This window comes from Chroicocephalus ridibundus, chromosome 3 (assembly GCF_963924245.1).
Source record: "Chroicocephalus ridibundus chromosome 3, bChrRid1.1, whole genome shotgun sequence".
NCBI classification, from domain to species: Eukaryota; Metazoa; Chordata; class Aves; order Charadriiformes; family Laridae; genus Chroicocephalus; species Chroicocephalus ridibundus.
In genome coordinates, this window is record NC_086286.1 from 74,782,748 (window position 1) to 74,796,832 (window position 14,085).

A 14,085-nucleotide genomic window follows, 5' to 3' on the forward strand; every position below is an offset into this window, starting at 1 on the left:
TACTGAATGCCAACAGAAGATAAAGAATAGAAACTGTTTGCTTTGGAAAGTAATTTGCTGGTGTTAGTACTCCTCAGTTATCAGCCAAGATTTATGAACTGCCAGGAAACCCCTTAGATTACTCTTTGTAAGTCACTGGTTTTAGTGGTCTCAGTAATCCAGTTTTGTTTAGTTTTCAAGCACTTTGGGAACGGCTTGATAAAATTTGTACATACATCAGAGCTGATGCATATACCATTAAGTCTTTTTTTGTTGTTGGTGGGTTTTTTTGCGTGCAAAAGTCTGGAATGTTCCTGCCAGTGAAGGGGGGCAGTTATTGTGTGTACACCCACATTGAAGTACTCCTAACCCAAAATTATACATGCAGCACCTTGAGCTATATTGTAGTCAATTAGCTGTTCAGCTACCAAAATAAACTCTTCCAAAAACTTTGTCTCACTTGATCTTATCCTGCTATTTGCCAGTGGGAAAGGTCTATTTCCTGAGAATCTCCCTTCTGTTTACAACAATAGCATCTGGTCAAGTTGACTCCAGTGTTTTCATTCCTCACTATTAATTAACTTTGGAACTAGTATTAAATCTCATTAACCAGGACACTGATTCTTTTGTTTGTTGCATTTGCAGTGATGAAGACGAGCCTTTTGTGTTTTGCCTGAAGCTCAGCTAATTTAGGCTAATGTCATTTAAAATAGCATAAATTAAATGAAAGAGGCAAGTATTTCAGAAGAACTGAAATTAATTTCTCAAAAGCAAGAATCTCTGAACAATCCTAAAAAGTTGCCCACATCAGTGTAAGTCTCCATCTCGAACTGCAGACCTGAGTTTTAATGTGTTGAATGCCAGACTCCTCGTAACAGTATCTTGCGGTATTGCAGGATTTTATTTATGGCATTTTTATGCAACTATAAGAATGTTCTACTATAAAAGGGTCCATACAGAGTTACAGACTGCTTTTCTATGAGATAGTAATTGTATTCTTACTTCCCTCAAACTACATAGTACTAATGACATAGAAAAACTATTTTTTCTATGTTTTTCAGTTTACAATGGCATCCTTACTGTAGCCCTTCTGTCACCAGCTATTACCTCTTGTAGTACAAATTACAGAGGAAAAGTTAATGGCAGGCCAGCAGGCTGGTTGTCAGTAGAGACGCTGGTGGTGGTGGGCAGCTCCCATAGGTTCACCATAGGTTCATGATAGATTAACCATGGGGTTAATCTAATTCATAATCATAGTAATCATCATCCGTGTTTACTCCAACGCTGGAGGCCTCGTTGGGTTTCATTTTCTTTCTGTCCTCTTTGCCCCTTTCCATGGAAGACAGATTATCTTCGCACTGCTGCAGAATCTTTTTGGAAGACATCCAGCTTTCTCCTCGACTTTCTGCCGGCGCCACGCACTGCCCTCCCCTGACATCCGTTCCTTTGGCCACCAGCGCTCTTCTGGTTCTGAGAAGGTCACAGGTGCAGTTCCAAGGGTTTCCATCTAAATACAGGTGACGAAGACGAGGTAAATACTCTAAGACTTTGCGATCCAAGGCAGATATCTTGTTATTCCGTAAATTTAAAACCTGAAGCTGTTTCAAGTCCTTCAGCTCCTGTTCTCCAACATCCTCTATGTCATTTCCCTTTAGATCCAATCTAGCAAGGGTGTCTGGAAGTCTGAATAAAAATAATACAAAGCTGTTACATTCATCATATTGATTCTCTTTGTGTAAGTGGTACTTTGTGGTGGGTATTTGCCCAGCCACATCTGACATATTAAAATAAAACTATCAATAACAAAAAATGCAATCTTTGCAAAAAAGATGTGGTCCTGAAGTGTTCATGGGGTTTTTTTTGAAGTTATAGGAATACTGTCTATGCATACTTGAACTGCTTTCCCAAATTACAGCAGTTCTGACCTGTACTGACTGTGTTTGTGCAACTGAACTAAACAGCAGTCCTACTGTACTGTACGATGAAGAAAGTTATATGTTCAATTGAGTGTCAAGCTTAAAAATGCATTTTGTACTCTACAATGCCATAAATATGCCAATGACCAAATTATAGCACCATGAAAGATCAAAAGTTTAGAGAAGCCTGGCAACGCTGCTCCTTCAAATACTTCTGTATTCGATTTGTTCAAAAGGTTTTTTTAGTTCATAAAGAAGTAGAATTTTTCTTCCATTTTGTTCTCCTGCTCCCATCAGATTCAAACATTAATCATCACAGAAGTAGCCCATCTGATGACATACTGTTTAAAAAATCAGGAACAGGGAAAACAGAAGTGCTTTTTGATGGACTTTTAAAATATTTCTTTACAGAATTAGAACTCGTTACATTTAAAAGAAAAAAAAAGCTGATAATCTACAGATATGATGCTAGACTGGTCAGTATCATTCTTATTTTCATACATCTTACAAATTTGTATGGTAAGACTATTTTCTTTCAAAAGTCTTGCTCATTTATGATCTTCTAATTTCCTCCTGCTGTAGTCAGTGATAAATGCTTGACAGAAAGGCCAGTTAATTGGCATGGAATATTTTTAATAAAATTAATTTGAAAGAACCTTAAAAATCATTTTACTATAGAAGTATGCAAGGTGATGAATTTAAGAGTCATAAGTTTAAAGAAACTTATTCACTGAAACTCTCAGGGAAATTATAAATAATACTACCAAGAGCTACTTAGAATAGAACAGCAGTATACCACAACTGGTGAGGGCTGATGTGATAGTTTATCTCAACGTAATGATATGACCTTTGAAAATTACTAAGAGGGTATGTTGTGACCCTCACCGGCTGCTTTTTGTAAAGATGAGTTTGACCTCTTAGGCTGAAAGGTAGTTCCCATATTTCTATAAATCTCACAACTTCAGTGGTGTTGTTTCAAGAGTAGGGCAGTTCTGTATTATGCTGTATTTCCTGGGGGAGATGAGAATTTCATGTGTTGATATGGTGAGTCACTCCACAACATTTGATCTTACCAAATGCTTGTGACTGCAATAAATCTGTTTTGAAACCTAACTATGGGCGATGATTATAGTTGTCCAATATGACACTATAATGTCAGAAGGGCACTCTGGGGTAAAACCCTAGTGCCGCTGGTGTCAAAAGCAGTAGGTTATCACCTGAGATGTTTATCCAGGCTGACTACAGTCTGGATAAAGGACCAGCAAGTCCTAAAAAACCTGTGAAGAGTCTTATTGTACTAATGTTAGACTTGGGCTCTATGGCTGTATTGTTTGACTTCAGGCTGCGTTGATCTTGAGACAATAATCATAAAATCATAGAATTGTCTAGGTTGGAAGGGACCTTAAAGATCATCGAGTCCAACCATCAACCTAACACTGACAAAAATGGCACTGGAGTACATGATGAGTGATCCTGCTGCTGGCAGAGAAGCCGTGCTCACTCGGGAGCTGGCCATGGCAGCCGTACTGTGCTGCTGCCCTTCCAGGGAGGATCATCAGACTCTTCCCAGCATTCTGACCACTCCCTGCAAAATTTTATGGAGTATAGGCTCTTCTCTGCAAGTCTTGAAAATACTTGGACTTGTGGATTATTTTCTTCTCAGAAAAAAACAAAAGAAGATTTCTTTCTTCTCATTCTTTCCGAATAACTGTGGCACATTAACTAACTATATTTTTTAACCTTTGACACTGGTGACTGAGTTCTTGGATAACTGTCAGAAGTAATTCTTTTACTTCGGCATATCCATGCATACCTGGTGATCATCAGACAATTAAATTGAGTACATAAATTTTACATCTTGTCTTTTTTTCCCCTCTTTTATGTTTACAGCCTCCCCTTGAACTCTGTATTCACTGTTGAGTTGAAAATAAAAGTCCCCAATATCTCCTTAAAAGCTGTACTGTTTAAAGGCTAATAGAGAACTCCTTCCTGTTAATTCTCTTGACTACGAAGGTTGTAAAATAAGATGGATTAGACAATACTAAAGTAACTAGAAAGCATTAAACATTCCTGTCAAGCTAGACTGAAATCAAATATTTATACACCACTAAATCACTTTCTGATTATAAAGCTGCTGCCAAATAGATTCAAATGCTAAAGGACTTGATGCTAAATGAATTGAAATTTTACTGCATTATTTATTTGGGCTAGTTAAACCTGTCCACAAGCCATAAAAATAAAATTTAATACTGCAGTTGTGTTAAAGAAGTTGATGTTAATCAAATTACTTCGCCATTTTTATGCCATCTTATTGCATAGCTTTTTGAAATAATAAAATTGCCATTTTATATCAGACCAGCCTCCATTTGGCTTAACATACCATTTCTGATAATGGCGAAGACCAATGCTCAGATGAATGTGAGAGAACCTGTAAGCAGGGCATTAATGAACACAGTGTCCCCAAGGGATGTTTCTTCTGTGCTCCTTTTACTGGAATTTTGCTTATAGCCTGAAGCCAGAGAGCTTATACGCATTCCAAATACTTTGTAATGTGGGAATTTAATGAAGTTGGGAATGCTAATATCCACTGAAAAAAAATCACATTCTTTTTTACCATAGTCCTCTCCCAAACTCTTAATATAATAACAATAATAAACTCAGTGTGGGCTGGTAGAAACATCATCTTTAAAATTGCTGTCTTTCCTTTTTATTGAATGCTCTATTAATTTTGTGTTATGGGGGAAGATAAATCCAAGCAGCAGTATAACTTCTCTGTAATCATTCTGTTATATTCTCCTAGCAGGTTCCTCTTATTCTTGTGCTAATTGAACAAAGTAGTCTCACTGGCAGGGAGAGATGTGAAATGAGTAGATTCACTGGGGGCCACAGATGTAATGAGAACAGCTCTACTTCTTATGCTGAGACTACTAAAAAGAGTGCTAATTAGTGCCAGTTATGGCAATGGGTTTATCGTATGGATAGACTTCTGCCATGACTGGGTCTGAATACAATTTTTTTTTCCAGTTTGGCCCTCATTCTCGTAATGTAAGGAAGGAGAGATGACACCTGGGAACCCGCTGTCCTCAGATTCACTTGCCTCAGCGGAATAGAAATGAGGAGATTCTGTTCCAGCGCCAGATTGGAAAGCTGCGCACACTGCTGAAGAGCTCCTGCCTCAAACATGCTAACAGCGTTGTTGTCAAGAAACAAGTGCTTGAGGTCTTGTAGCCCTTGGAAGTCCTGCCCTGTCACCCTTTGAATGAGGTTATTGCTGCAGTCGAGTTTCTGCAGTCTGCTGGGCAGCCTGGGTGGCAGGGTGTGGAGCTGGTTCTTAGAGAGTTCCAGCGTTGTTAAGTTCGGAAGAAGCTGGGCACCATCTATCGATGATAGCTGATTTTCTGACAGGAAGAACTCAGACAGGTTTTCTAGTTGTTTCATGTCTCGAAGTCTTATTGTTTTGAGTTGGTTTTTCTCTAATTTTAGTGACAGCAGGGATTTAGGTAGGTCAAGAGGCACTTTTGTCAGAAAGTTGCCACTTAAACTGAGAAACTGCAGATTTTGGAAAGATGCAAAGAAGTTGGCTGGGAATGAGTTCAGCTTATTATCAGCCATGCTTAGGTACTTCAGCCTGGGAAGCTTAAGTGGTGCAGACACAGATTCCATATTGTTGCCATCCAGAATCAGACTTTGTAAATTGCAAAGGGAAGAAAATGGACTTGGAGGCAGAGTTACAATCAGGTTGTTCCGAATATCGAGCACCCTTAGTTTCATCAAACCTTCAAAATCAGATACTTGCAGAGTGTTGATGGAGTTATCAGCGAGTTTTAAAATTTCCAGGCCAGATGGGAGGAAGGCTGGTATTTGCTTTAGCTGATTTTTGTAGAGTTCCAGGGACTTCAAGGTGCTCAGCGCTTTGAAAGTATTGTTTTCTATTGATTCTGTGCCACTGCATGACAGGACCAGCTCTTCAAGGGCTGGCATTCTCCTGAAGTCAGTAATCTTAAAGAGAAAAAAATAATTCTTGTGATAGTATACCGTCTATTTATGGATCTTCTCACTGGTTACTTCTGGATGCTCTGACAATTGCTAATATACATTGAGAAACTACACATTTAGAAAGAGAAACTAAGAAAAAGGGTAGTAATAGAGGTCAGTTTGCCAGTATGTACTTACATTTCTAGAACTTTCTTGTTTAAGCCCATATTGTGTCTGTGTTTCGAGCAAAAACATGTTCGAAGAAGGAATATTCCTTTTATTTCTGCCTGGTGCATAGCCTATGTAAAATGGAGAACTAATATCACCAGTGTCAGAAATCTTTGCAGAGAGTAGATGGTTGTTAATGTTCACTGCGCTCAACTGAGCTTGCTGGAGCAGTTTTGAGTTCATCATACAGCCATTTCCATATATCAGCAGTATTGTCACTGCAGCATGTATTCCCCAAAGGAAGTACACCTCTCCCTGTTACAAAGTTTTCGTAGGAAACTAAAATCTGACGCTTGTATTTCTTCTCTCCCCCCACTATCCTTTTCTTTAAAGTAAAAACCTCATATATCAAGATGACCAAACCAAAAGTGTCAGATCAGCTTGGTCTGAAAATCACCTCTGTGTGACAGATTGCTTTTACAGGAACTTAGTTTTTGTTAGTTAGTAATAAACAGATTCTTTGCAGTAGTAAATGGAACTTAGATGTTGACTGTGACTATAATATATAGAGGCACACTAGTTGTTCCATTATTTTTCTGCTCTGTTGGAACCTGTTTGTTTACAAAGCTTGCCATCTTGTGTCTCAAGTTAAGAAGCAAACTTCACTTAAGTGAATCTGTCAGTTTCCTCCAAGCCTAGGTACGAGGAAGTATGCAATGAGGGTGAATCTGGGAGTTCTCTGAGCACTCCAGTTGCTTAAGCTGTAGTTTTCTGAAATCATGATGCCCATTGACATAGGTGCTTGGCTTTTAAAAATTCATTTATCTGGGAATCACAAAAAGCTCAAAGCAAGATGAGCAGATGTTCTGCTTGGGAGAGGCGGGAAGGTGTGTCCTCATCCATTTTCCCTTCCCACATCCAATAGACATCTCACTACAGGTCTCAGGAGTACCACCTCAGTAACAGATGTTAAACTAACACTACAGTCTTCATGCTATTTCCCACAGGGCTTAGTAGCTACCAGCACATTTTACTCTCACTGAGAGAAGCTATAGAGCCTGTTCTACAGCGTAACCCCTCATCCCAGTCAGGAATCCACATGGAAGGCAGTACAAGTCCTTTTGCAGCCCAGGTACTGGGTAGTATTTTTGTTCTATGATCCTGATTGAATACATTTGGTGATCATACTTGTGTATGTGAAATCAGCTTATAAAGGTGACTGTTAAAAGATTCCTTCCAGTTTCATTTATCCAACTCTTGCATGTTTTTGGGTTGTATCTCTTTACCTTAGCTGCAAACTCTGCATTTTAACTTCTGCTAAAATTAGAGCCCACACAACTGTGAAGGAGGAGTCAGATTTCATTCTGCTTTGGTATCCCGAGTTGTCACTACCTTATGATTACAACTATTCTGTCTTGTAAAGTCATTTCCAAGCGTTGCAAGATATGATGCAGTCAGTGAGAAAGTATAGATATGGAACCTCTATTGGTGTAGTTTTCTCCATCAATTACATTTAAGTTCAATAAGGGAATGTACCTCCATAAAAAAACGTATATTCTCAGCAGTAAATATCAAAGTTGTCCATTTTCTATTTTTTCTATAAATGCAGTTTTGTAATATATATATGTATATAACTATATAGCAATTACAGAATTGCATGTCCAGTTTTGATCATGATTTGGAGGCTAATCTTGCAAAGCTTTATCATGGGAAGTCCCATAGGAATGAACTGCATTGCTCAGGAGCAGAAAGGCATAGTCATATATAAGTGATAAAACAGTCTTAAGGAAATTGAAACAGATGTGAACAGTCGTAAGTTCAACACATTTTCTCCTATAAGTTCAAAAGCAGTATTTCCTGCTTTTCCTCAGTTGATTGCTGTGTGTCTCTAAGAGGCTTAATTTTCATCTTATTAAGTGACAGAGAGCTACGTGAAGGTCAACGTACAGACATTCATTCTGTAATGATGTTAGGCTTTTTTAATGTTTATTATTATAATTTCTATTTTCCACCTATTTGGTATGCTTCACTAGGCTTTGTGACCATGCTGTTTTGAGCCTTAAACATTTATCCATGCTGTTACAAACCACCCAGTTGTTCTAGTCTGAATCAAGACATATTTGAAAGTGTATCAGTTTTCTTTTTGCTACAAAGCGATGCTTTATTCTCTAACTGGACTGTCTGTAAAGTGATATACTAATATAGTTTTACACGTAAAATGTAGACCTCCTGAAAATGGATCTAAGATACTGTTATTTTAATAGAAACATTTCAATAATTTTGTCATTTTTTAAATTATTTTTTTTGCTTTTAGAATTTTTGTGAACTGGGATTTGTTATAAGCAGTTTTTTTAAACTGGTTTTCTTAAACCAGTCCTATATTGCAGGGCCCAGATAAACAATTTTCTTGTAGCAGATAAAGTCCCATGTATTAATATAGTTAGAAATAAACTAAATCTTAAAGTAAGAGTAAACAGGTTATAGCTGGTCTTTAAATCAAGGAGAAGGCAGAAATTATTGAAAAAAGATGCTAAAATTAATCTAGTTTTGTTATTATGAAGTCTGTTTATAACAAACCCCAGTTTGTAAACATACCAAAAGCAAAAATCCCTGCCAGTGTTTTCAATGAAGATCAACCCTGTTAGAACAAATACAAAGTTGATTTGGGTAAAAAAGATCTGCATTTTTTCTTCAAAACAGACTGTATTTAGCATACAAATATATCTTCTTCCCTTTTTAATTTCTTTACAATTTTAATAATCAATGCAAAGTAATGTACAAAAGTAATCGGTGCTTAGTTTGAAAAAGTATTTGTTTATTCTTCTGAGGTGGGTAATTGCCAAACCATAGTATATGTGAATGCTTACATATAAAAGTCATTTGGAGGTCAGCTGTGGGAAGTGTAGGCTTCCATTCAACTTCTTTTTGAAAATACGTTATTTTGGTAAATGAATGAGGTTTTTTTTAAAAAAACAAAAACAACAAAACAAAAAAAGGCCCCAAACCCTACAGAGTTCTTTTAGCACTTCCAGACATGTACTTTACAAGCAGAAATCAAAATCTTTTTCTACAAGCACTATAATATGTGCCAGTGGAACTGCTCAGTTGTGTAAAATTAAGCATATGTATTTATGATGTCAAGACCTCAGAAGCATAATTTGTTACATGGAAAGAAAAGTGAAAAATATATTCACAGACACAGTCTAATCTTAGGGAAAGAATCTACATAATTACAGGCAGAATGCACGAAAGGACTTATTTCCTTTCAGTGCAAAGTCAGTAGTAGAGGTAAAGGCATACCGATTGCTCCATTGAATTAATGTATAAAGTGAAAAACTCTCTCCTTAGATGATTTCACACACAATTTGTTCTAAACAGTCATAAAACATTTATTCCACTACTCTATTCACTTATATCCAGCATTTAAATGCTTTATAACACCTGCCTTTTGCTGTAGTCAGAACCTAAGGCCGCTTTACTAGTAACTGAGTAGCTGACAGGTGTGCGCAACTAGGCAAAGAAAGGAAAAATGGCTCATCTTCCTTATCTTGGAAAGAACACAATTGTGGGCTTTTTCCACAGAAAACGTATTTCCTAATAAAGAATTAATTTGACATATCTTTTGTTTAACCAGAGCACATCAATATGGCTAAATCACACCAATGAACTTTGACTCTTGTAGGTATGGGAGGTAAAACAAGAAATCCAGAGATATTAGTAGCAGCTAAAAGAGAAGTAAAACTCTTTCTCAGAGTTAAATTGTAAAATTACTATTTCTCAGTGGGCAACAGGTGTCCCAGAGGCTGCTCTAAGCTGCCTTCTAGCCTATTTCATTCAACCCCGAGAGCAAAATCAAAGATGCATTTCAGAGCAGCTAAAGTTATATTCTTCGTAAGAGAACAAGCCTACTTAAGAGAAAATATATTTCTTTTGAATGGAACATTTCGTATTATTTGTAGTAAATTGATACACAGCAAGCATGTATAATACAGGTGGTTGTACTTCCCTTGTGTCTATCTATAGAAGTTGAATTTATTAAATAAATGTATTTCAGCGTAGGAAACAGGAGCACCGTTCCAGAGTACAGTGCAAAATGAGCATAAACTGGTCATGCCTTTAATAATGTGCTCCAGTGATGCCTCAAGAAATGCAGAATAAGCTTTTTTAATAACAGAAATAGCTGGCAGCTTCAGTTAGAAGCTGCTGTTGTCTATATGGGTTATTAGATAGGCCTAGCATTGCTTTTAGAAACAGCTCACACTCTGTCTTAGTACCTGACACTTGCAACTCCAGAGAGGGACAAGAACTTCTATTTCATTCATTAGGGAAAATATTCTGGCTACATAAAACCTTTCCCTTTACTGTGAAAAAGTATTATATTGTAGAAAGTAGAAAAAGTAGAAAAAGCTTTTAACAAGTTAAAAAAATTACTTTGGAAGTCAATGTTTATTTTACCATATAAAAAACTAGTCAACATTTGGCTCTTAGCTGTAAATTACTGTTTTTTGAGTTGCACACAAAATATCATTGTGACAGCATGAACTAGTGCTCAGAGACTGCAGTATAATAAAAACATTATAGTAGTATGTTTACATAGCCTTAAAAAGTAAGTAAAAATAAAACCAGATTGGGCAGCATTTCATCAGTTTTTAGAACGTAGAATAAGACTCTCCCTTCATTTGAAAGCCACCACCATCTGGAAAGCCCAGCTTTCAGTTACAGCGTGCTACAGAAAGTATTTTTATTGGATTTTTTCCTACCTGGAGTTGTTTAATTTTGCTGTGACTGATGTAGAGTCTCCGGGTGGTAAAAGGAATCTCTCTGGGGATCTCCGTAGCTCTGTAGCATTGCACTGACTGGGCAGGGTCACAGCTGCATCTTCTTGGGCAAGTGGTACTTAGACCACTGTGAAAATAAAAGAAGATGACAAAAAGGTAAGATAAATACATCTTCCAAAACAGGAGCTCTGAAATTGTCTCAGCAACTTACAGCTTGAATTAAGCACAAAGTCCTTTTATACCATGAAATCTGATAAAAGGATATTATGACTGTGTATTTTATCCCAGTGAAAAAACAGCAAAAACAATACCGTAATTTGCCTGGGTTAAAATGTTGGCAGGCATTACAAAGAGTGAGAAACTTAAACAGTGATAAGGTGCCTTTACATTTGTAGGTATGTGAAATTAGTGTTATTTATTACCTGACATCTAATCTGCAAACATCCATATTATCTCCAGTTTCCTAGTTTTGTTAAATGTGCCACCACAGAATTAGTGGAGAAAAGATAAAGAGCTGTTTTATAGTGGGGCTGTAAAACCTTTGTATCTTCTGTGAGCTAGTATTAGAAACGGTAAAAACACAACTACAGCCAACACCGAAGCTTTTTCACTCTTCCTCTTGCATTATTCAGACCCCCAAACCCCCCCCAAACCCAGGCAGCTATTATTTAAGGCTAAAACATTCTATTCACCTTCTGAATATCTGTTGTACAGCTGAATGCTGCTGGTTGGTACACATTTTTTTAAAGATTGGACAAAAATGTAAGTTACTTGTGTTTGTGTAATTCCCATAAATCAAAGTTTAATTATTCTTCTATTTGAAAATAACAAATGTGAAATGCTTGAAAGCATTTAGTATAAATCAAGTGGTAGATGATCAATAAGACCTATTTACTCCATGACAGATGGAGAACACTAAGGCTCCCCTCAGAATTTTCTATCTACTTATTAGTGCTTCCTTTACATGTCTACTAGCTGTGCCAGCTAGAGATGTACAGTTTTTGAAAGTTTGGCTTGTGATTATTTTAGGAACTTTCCATGCATTGTTTTTTTCCTTTGTACGCAGCAATTTACAACGTACAAAGCAGTGTACTTCGGAAACTTTTGCATCTTATCATACTGATCTGCTTTGCACTGTTACCTGCTTCCTTCCATCCTCTCTGTCACGTCTTCAGCAGCAACTAATCCTATTCCTTGAATGCAGAACTGGGCCAGCTATTTTTTCCAGCACAAGATGATGCCAAGTTGATTTGACAAAAGGATAACTGAACTGGGGACAGTCCTCGATGGGAATGCCTATTGGATGCAGCTGGGTTTACACTAGACAATTTCCATATTCCCTCCTGGAGATCCTTCTGTCTCCTTAATCCCTTGCACTGTGAGCACAGAACTGCAACCCAGCATCTGCTAAACCAAACAGCAAGAGCAGAAACCGCTTCCTAAAGCTGCCTGTCAAATTGGCATGTTTAACAAGCTGTGCAGAAAAATCCTGCCTGACTTACGCCATAGTCATCAATCAAGCAAAAATGAGTGGGTGAGCAGGATTAGCAATGGTGCTTTAAAACCGATATTTTAAAATCTCTTGATCTAGGGTTAGGTTCCTGGTTTGTGGTTTTTCCTTTCTTTTTTTTTTTTTTTCTCTCTAAAAGAGTCAAAGTACCCAGACAAAAGTGTAAAACCTTTCTGCATCCTGACAGCTACTTGTGGTATCTTTCAGCCTGCCCTAGAACAGTCTTTGATCCCATCTCTCCACTGACGTGAGTTTAAATGCTGAGGTCACTAAGACAGTAACACTCAGGATCTTACGTAGGAATTTGTGTTCCGCAAAAATGTCATCAAAAAGCAAATGCTTTTTGCTCAAGAAGGGTCAAAAGAAATGGCAGATCAAACCCTATGGTTTGCAGTTTAGAGCTCTAAAGTCAGTCTGAGAATCCCTTTAAATAAGAACCATATATTGCATCCTTCCCTATTTTGTAATTGTAAGTCACTCAGGTGATGTTAGAATTCACAGCTGTAGTTACCAGGTAATGCCACAGTAAGGTGCAATATTTTTGTCTCTTTGCATTTTTGAGTAATATCTATAACCTTGGCCCTTTCAAACTAATGAAAGGAATCTTTATTGGTTTAATGTTCATTTATGTGATATTAACAACGATTTAATTAAGAATAATGTAATGTATCCATTAATTTCTGATATATGTCTGCTTGCAGCAACTAGGTATTTTAAAGGGATAGCTCTGAAAGATGATCCTATTAAATCTGTTCTGTACAGATTCTGACACGCATCTGCCAGAACTGATGCCTTGCTTTTGCACAAAACTACAACCTTTGGGTTTTTTATTGATTCTAGGAGACCCGATGGCAACAACCAATGAAGAGCCACAGGGCTGTATGAGCTATGTGGGCTATGCAAAAAAAAAAAAAAGATGAAGCTATGCAAAAAAAAAAGAAAGGTGAATAAATATTCCAGGATCTCTGTTGTGGAAGCGGTACTGCTGGCCCATGAATTGCACAGCTTCGGAGGGGGATGTTAAGAAAGTCAATCACTGGTGGCAATTTCCTGCCAGCAGTTTTTATGCAAACTCTCCACACCTTTTGATGGGGATTTTAAATTTTTTAACCTAAGATTACACTTAGAAAACCACATAAAAGTAAGATGACATTAAAATTAAAAGAAAGAATCTGCAAAATTCTAGTTATGGAGCGTTTAGAAATATCAGAGTTAAGGCAGCCCATAAAACTTGAAGGTGGATCCCTTGTAACGTACATGATGGCACTGACTACAAAAGGGAAGATGCAGTCCTGTTGCAAAAGACACGGAGAAGCTGAGAAGCTCTTGCAGTCAGGGTGTCCCTTTGTCTATGGAAAAGAGAAACTGCAGGGAAAGACCAGTTTAGGGCCTGCAGAGGGCATGAGTAGGAGCTTGGTCCCTGAGGGATATCACAAACAGTTTGGCAACTGGGAGCTGCTAAGTGATGGCGTATGCTCTGGAAAATCCTTGGCATATTTAGCTGCCATACGTTATCAAGTTCCTGCCACTGCGTACATGTAAATTTATAATTTTTTTTTGCTGGAGGTTTTTAACTTGGATTTGGACCAGTGTTTCGCAGGGACAACAAATGGCATTTGTCTGCTGCAAAGGTTACCTCCAATCAAGCACTTCTCTCCAGAGTGGATTGGGCTCCTAAGGGAAACAATCATAACATTGTTTTTAAAATCATTATGCTTCCCTTAATCATCTGTTGAAATAATCTGAACTGCTTTATAGA

The 14,085-nt window shown here is 37.5% G+C and overlaps 1 protein-coding gene across 1 annotated transcript; it reads right to left on the bottom strand.

The window, feature by feature from the left end:
* Positions 1 to 1,214: 1,214 nt before the first annotated feature.
* On the bottom strand, positions 1,215 to 10,987 carry LOC134513889 (nephrocan-like). Its single transcript, XM_063331084.1, has 3 exons — positions 10,799 to 10,987; positions 4,993 to 5,894; positions 1,215 to 1,662 (listed from the first exon to the last, which is right to left on the bottom strand). The coding sequence occupies exons 1-3, from the start codon at positions 10,985 to 10,987 to the stop codon at positions 1,215 to 1,217; spliced, it is 1,539 nt and encodes a 512-aa protein (XP_063187154.1).
* Positions 10,988 to 14,085: the final 3,098 nt, after the last annotated feature.

Bases quoted from the DNA above. Each gene is read 5' to 3' on its own strand.
- LOC134513889 (XM_063331084.1), bottom strand. From the start codon at position 10,987: ATGTATTTATCTTACCTTTTTGTCATCTTCTTTTATTTTCACAGTGGT. The intron at 5,895-10,798 runs GTAGGAAAAAAT...TTTCTCTTTAAG, and splicing joins GCAAAATTAAACAACTCCAG to ATTACTGACTTCAGGAGAAT. The intron at 1,663-4,992 runs GCAAGTGAATCT...ATTTTTATTCAG, and splicing joins CTCATTTCTATTCCGCTGAG to ACTTCCAGACACCCTTGCTA.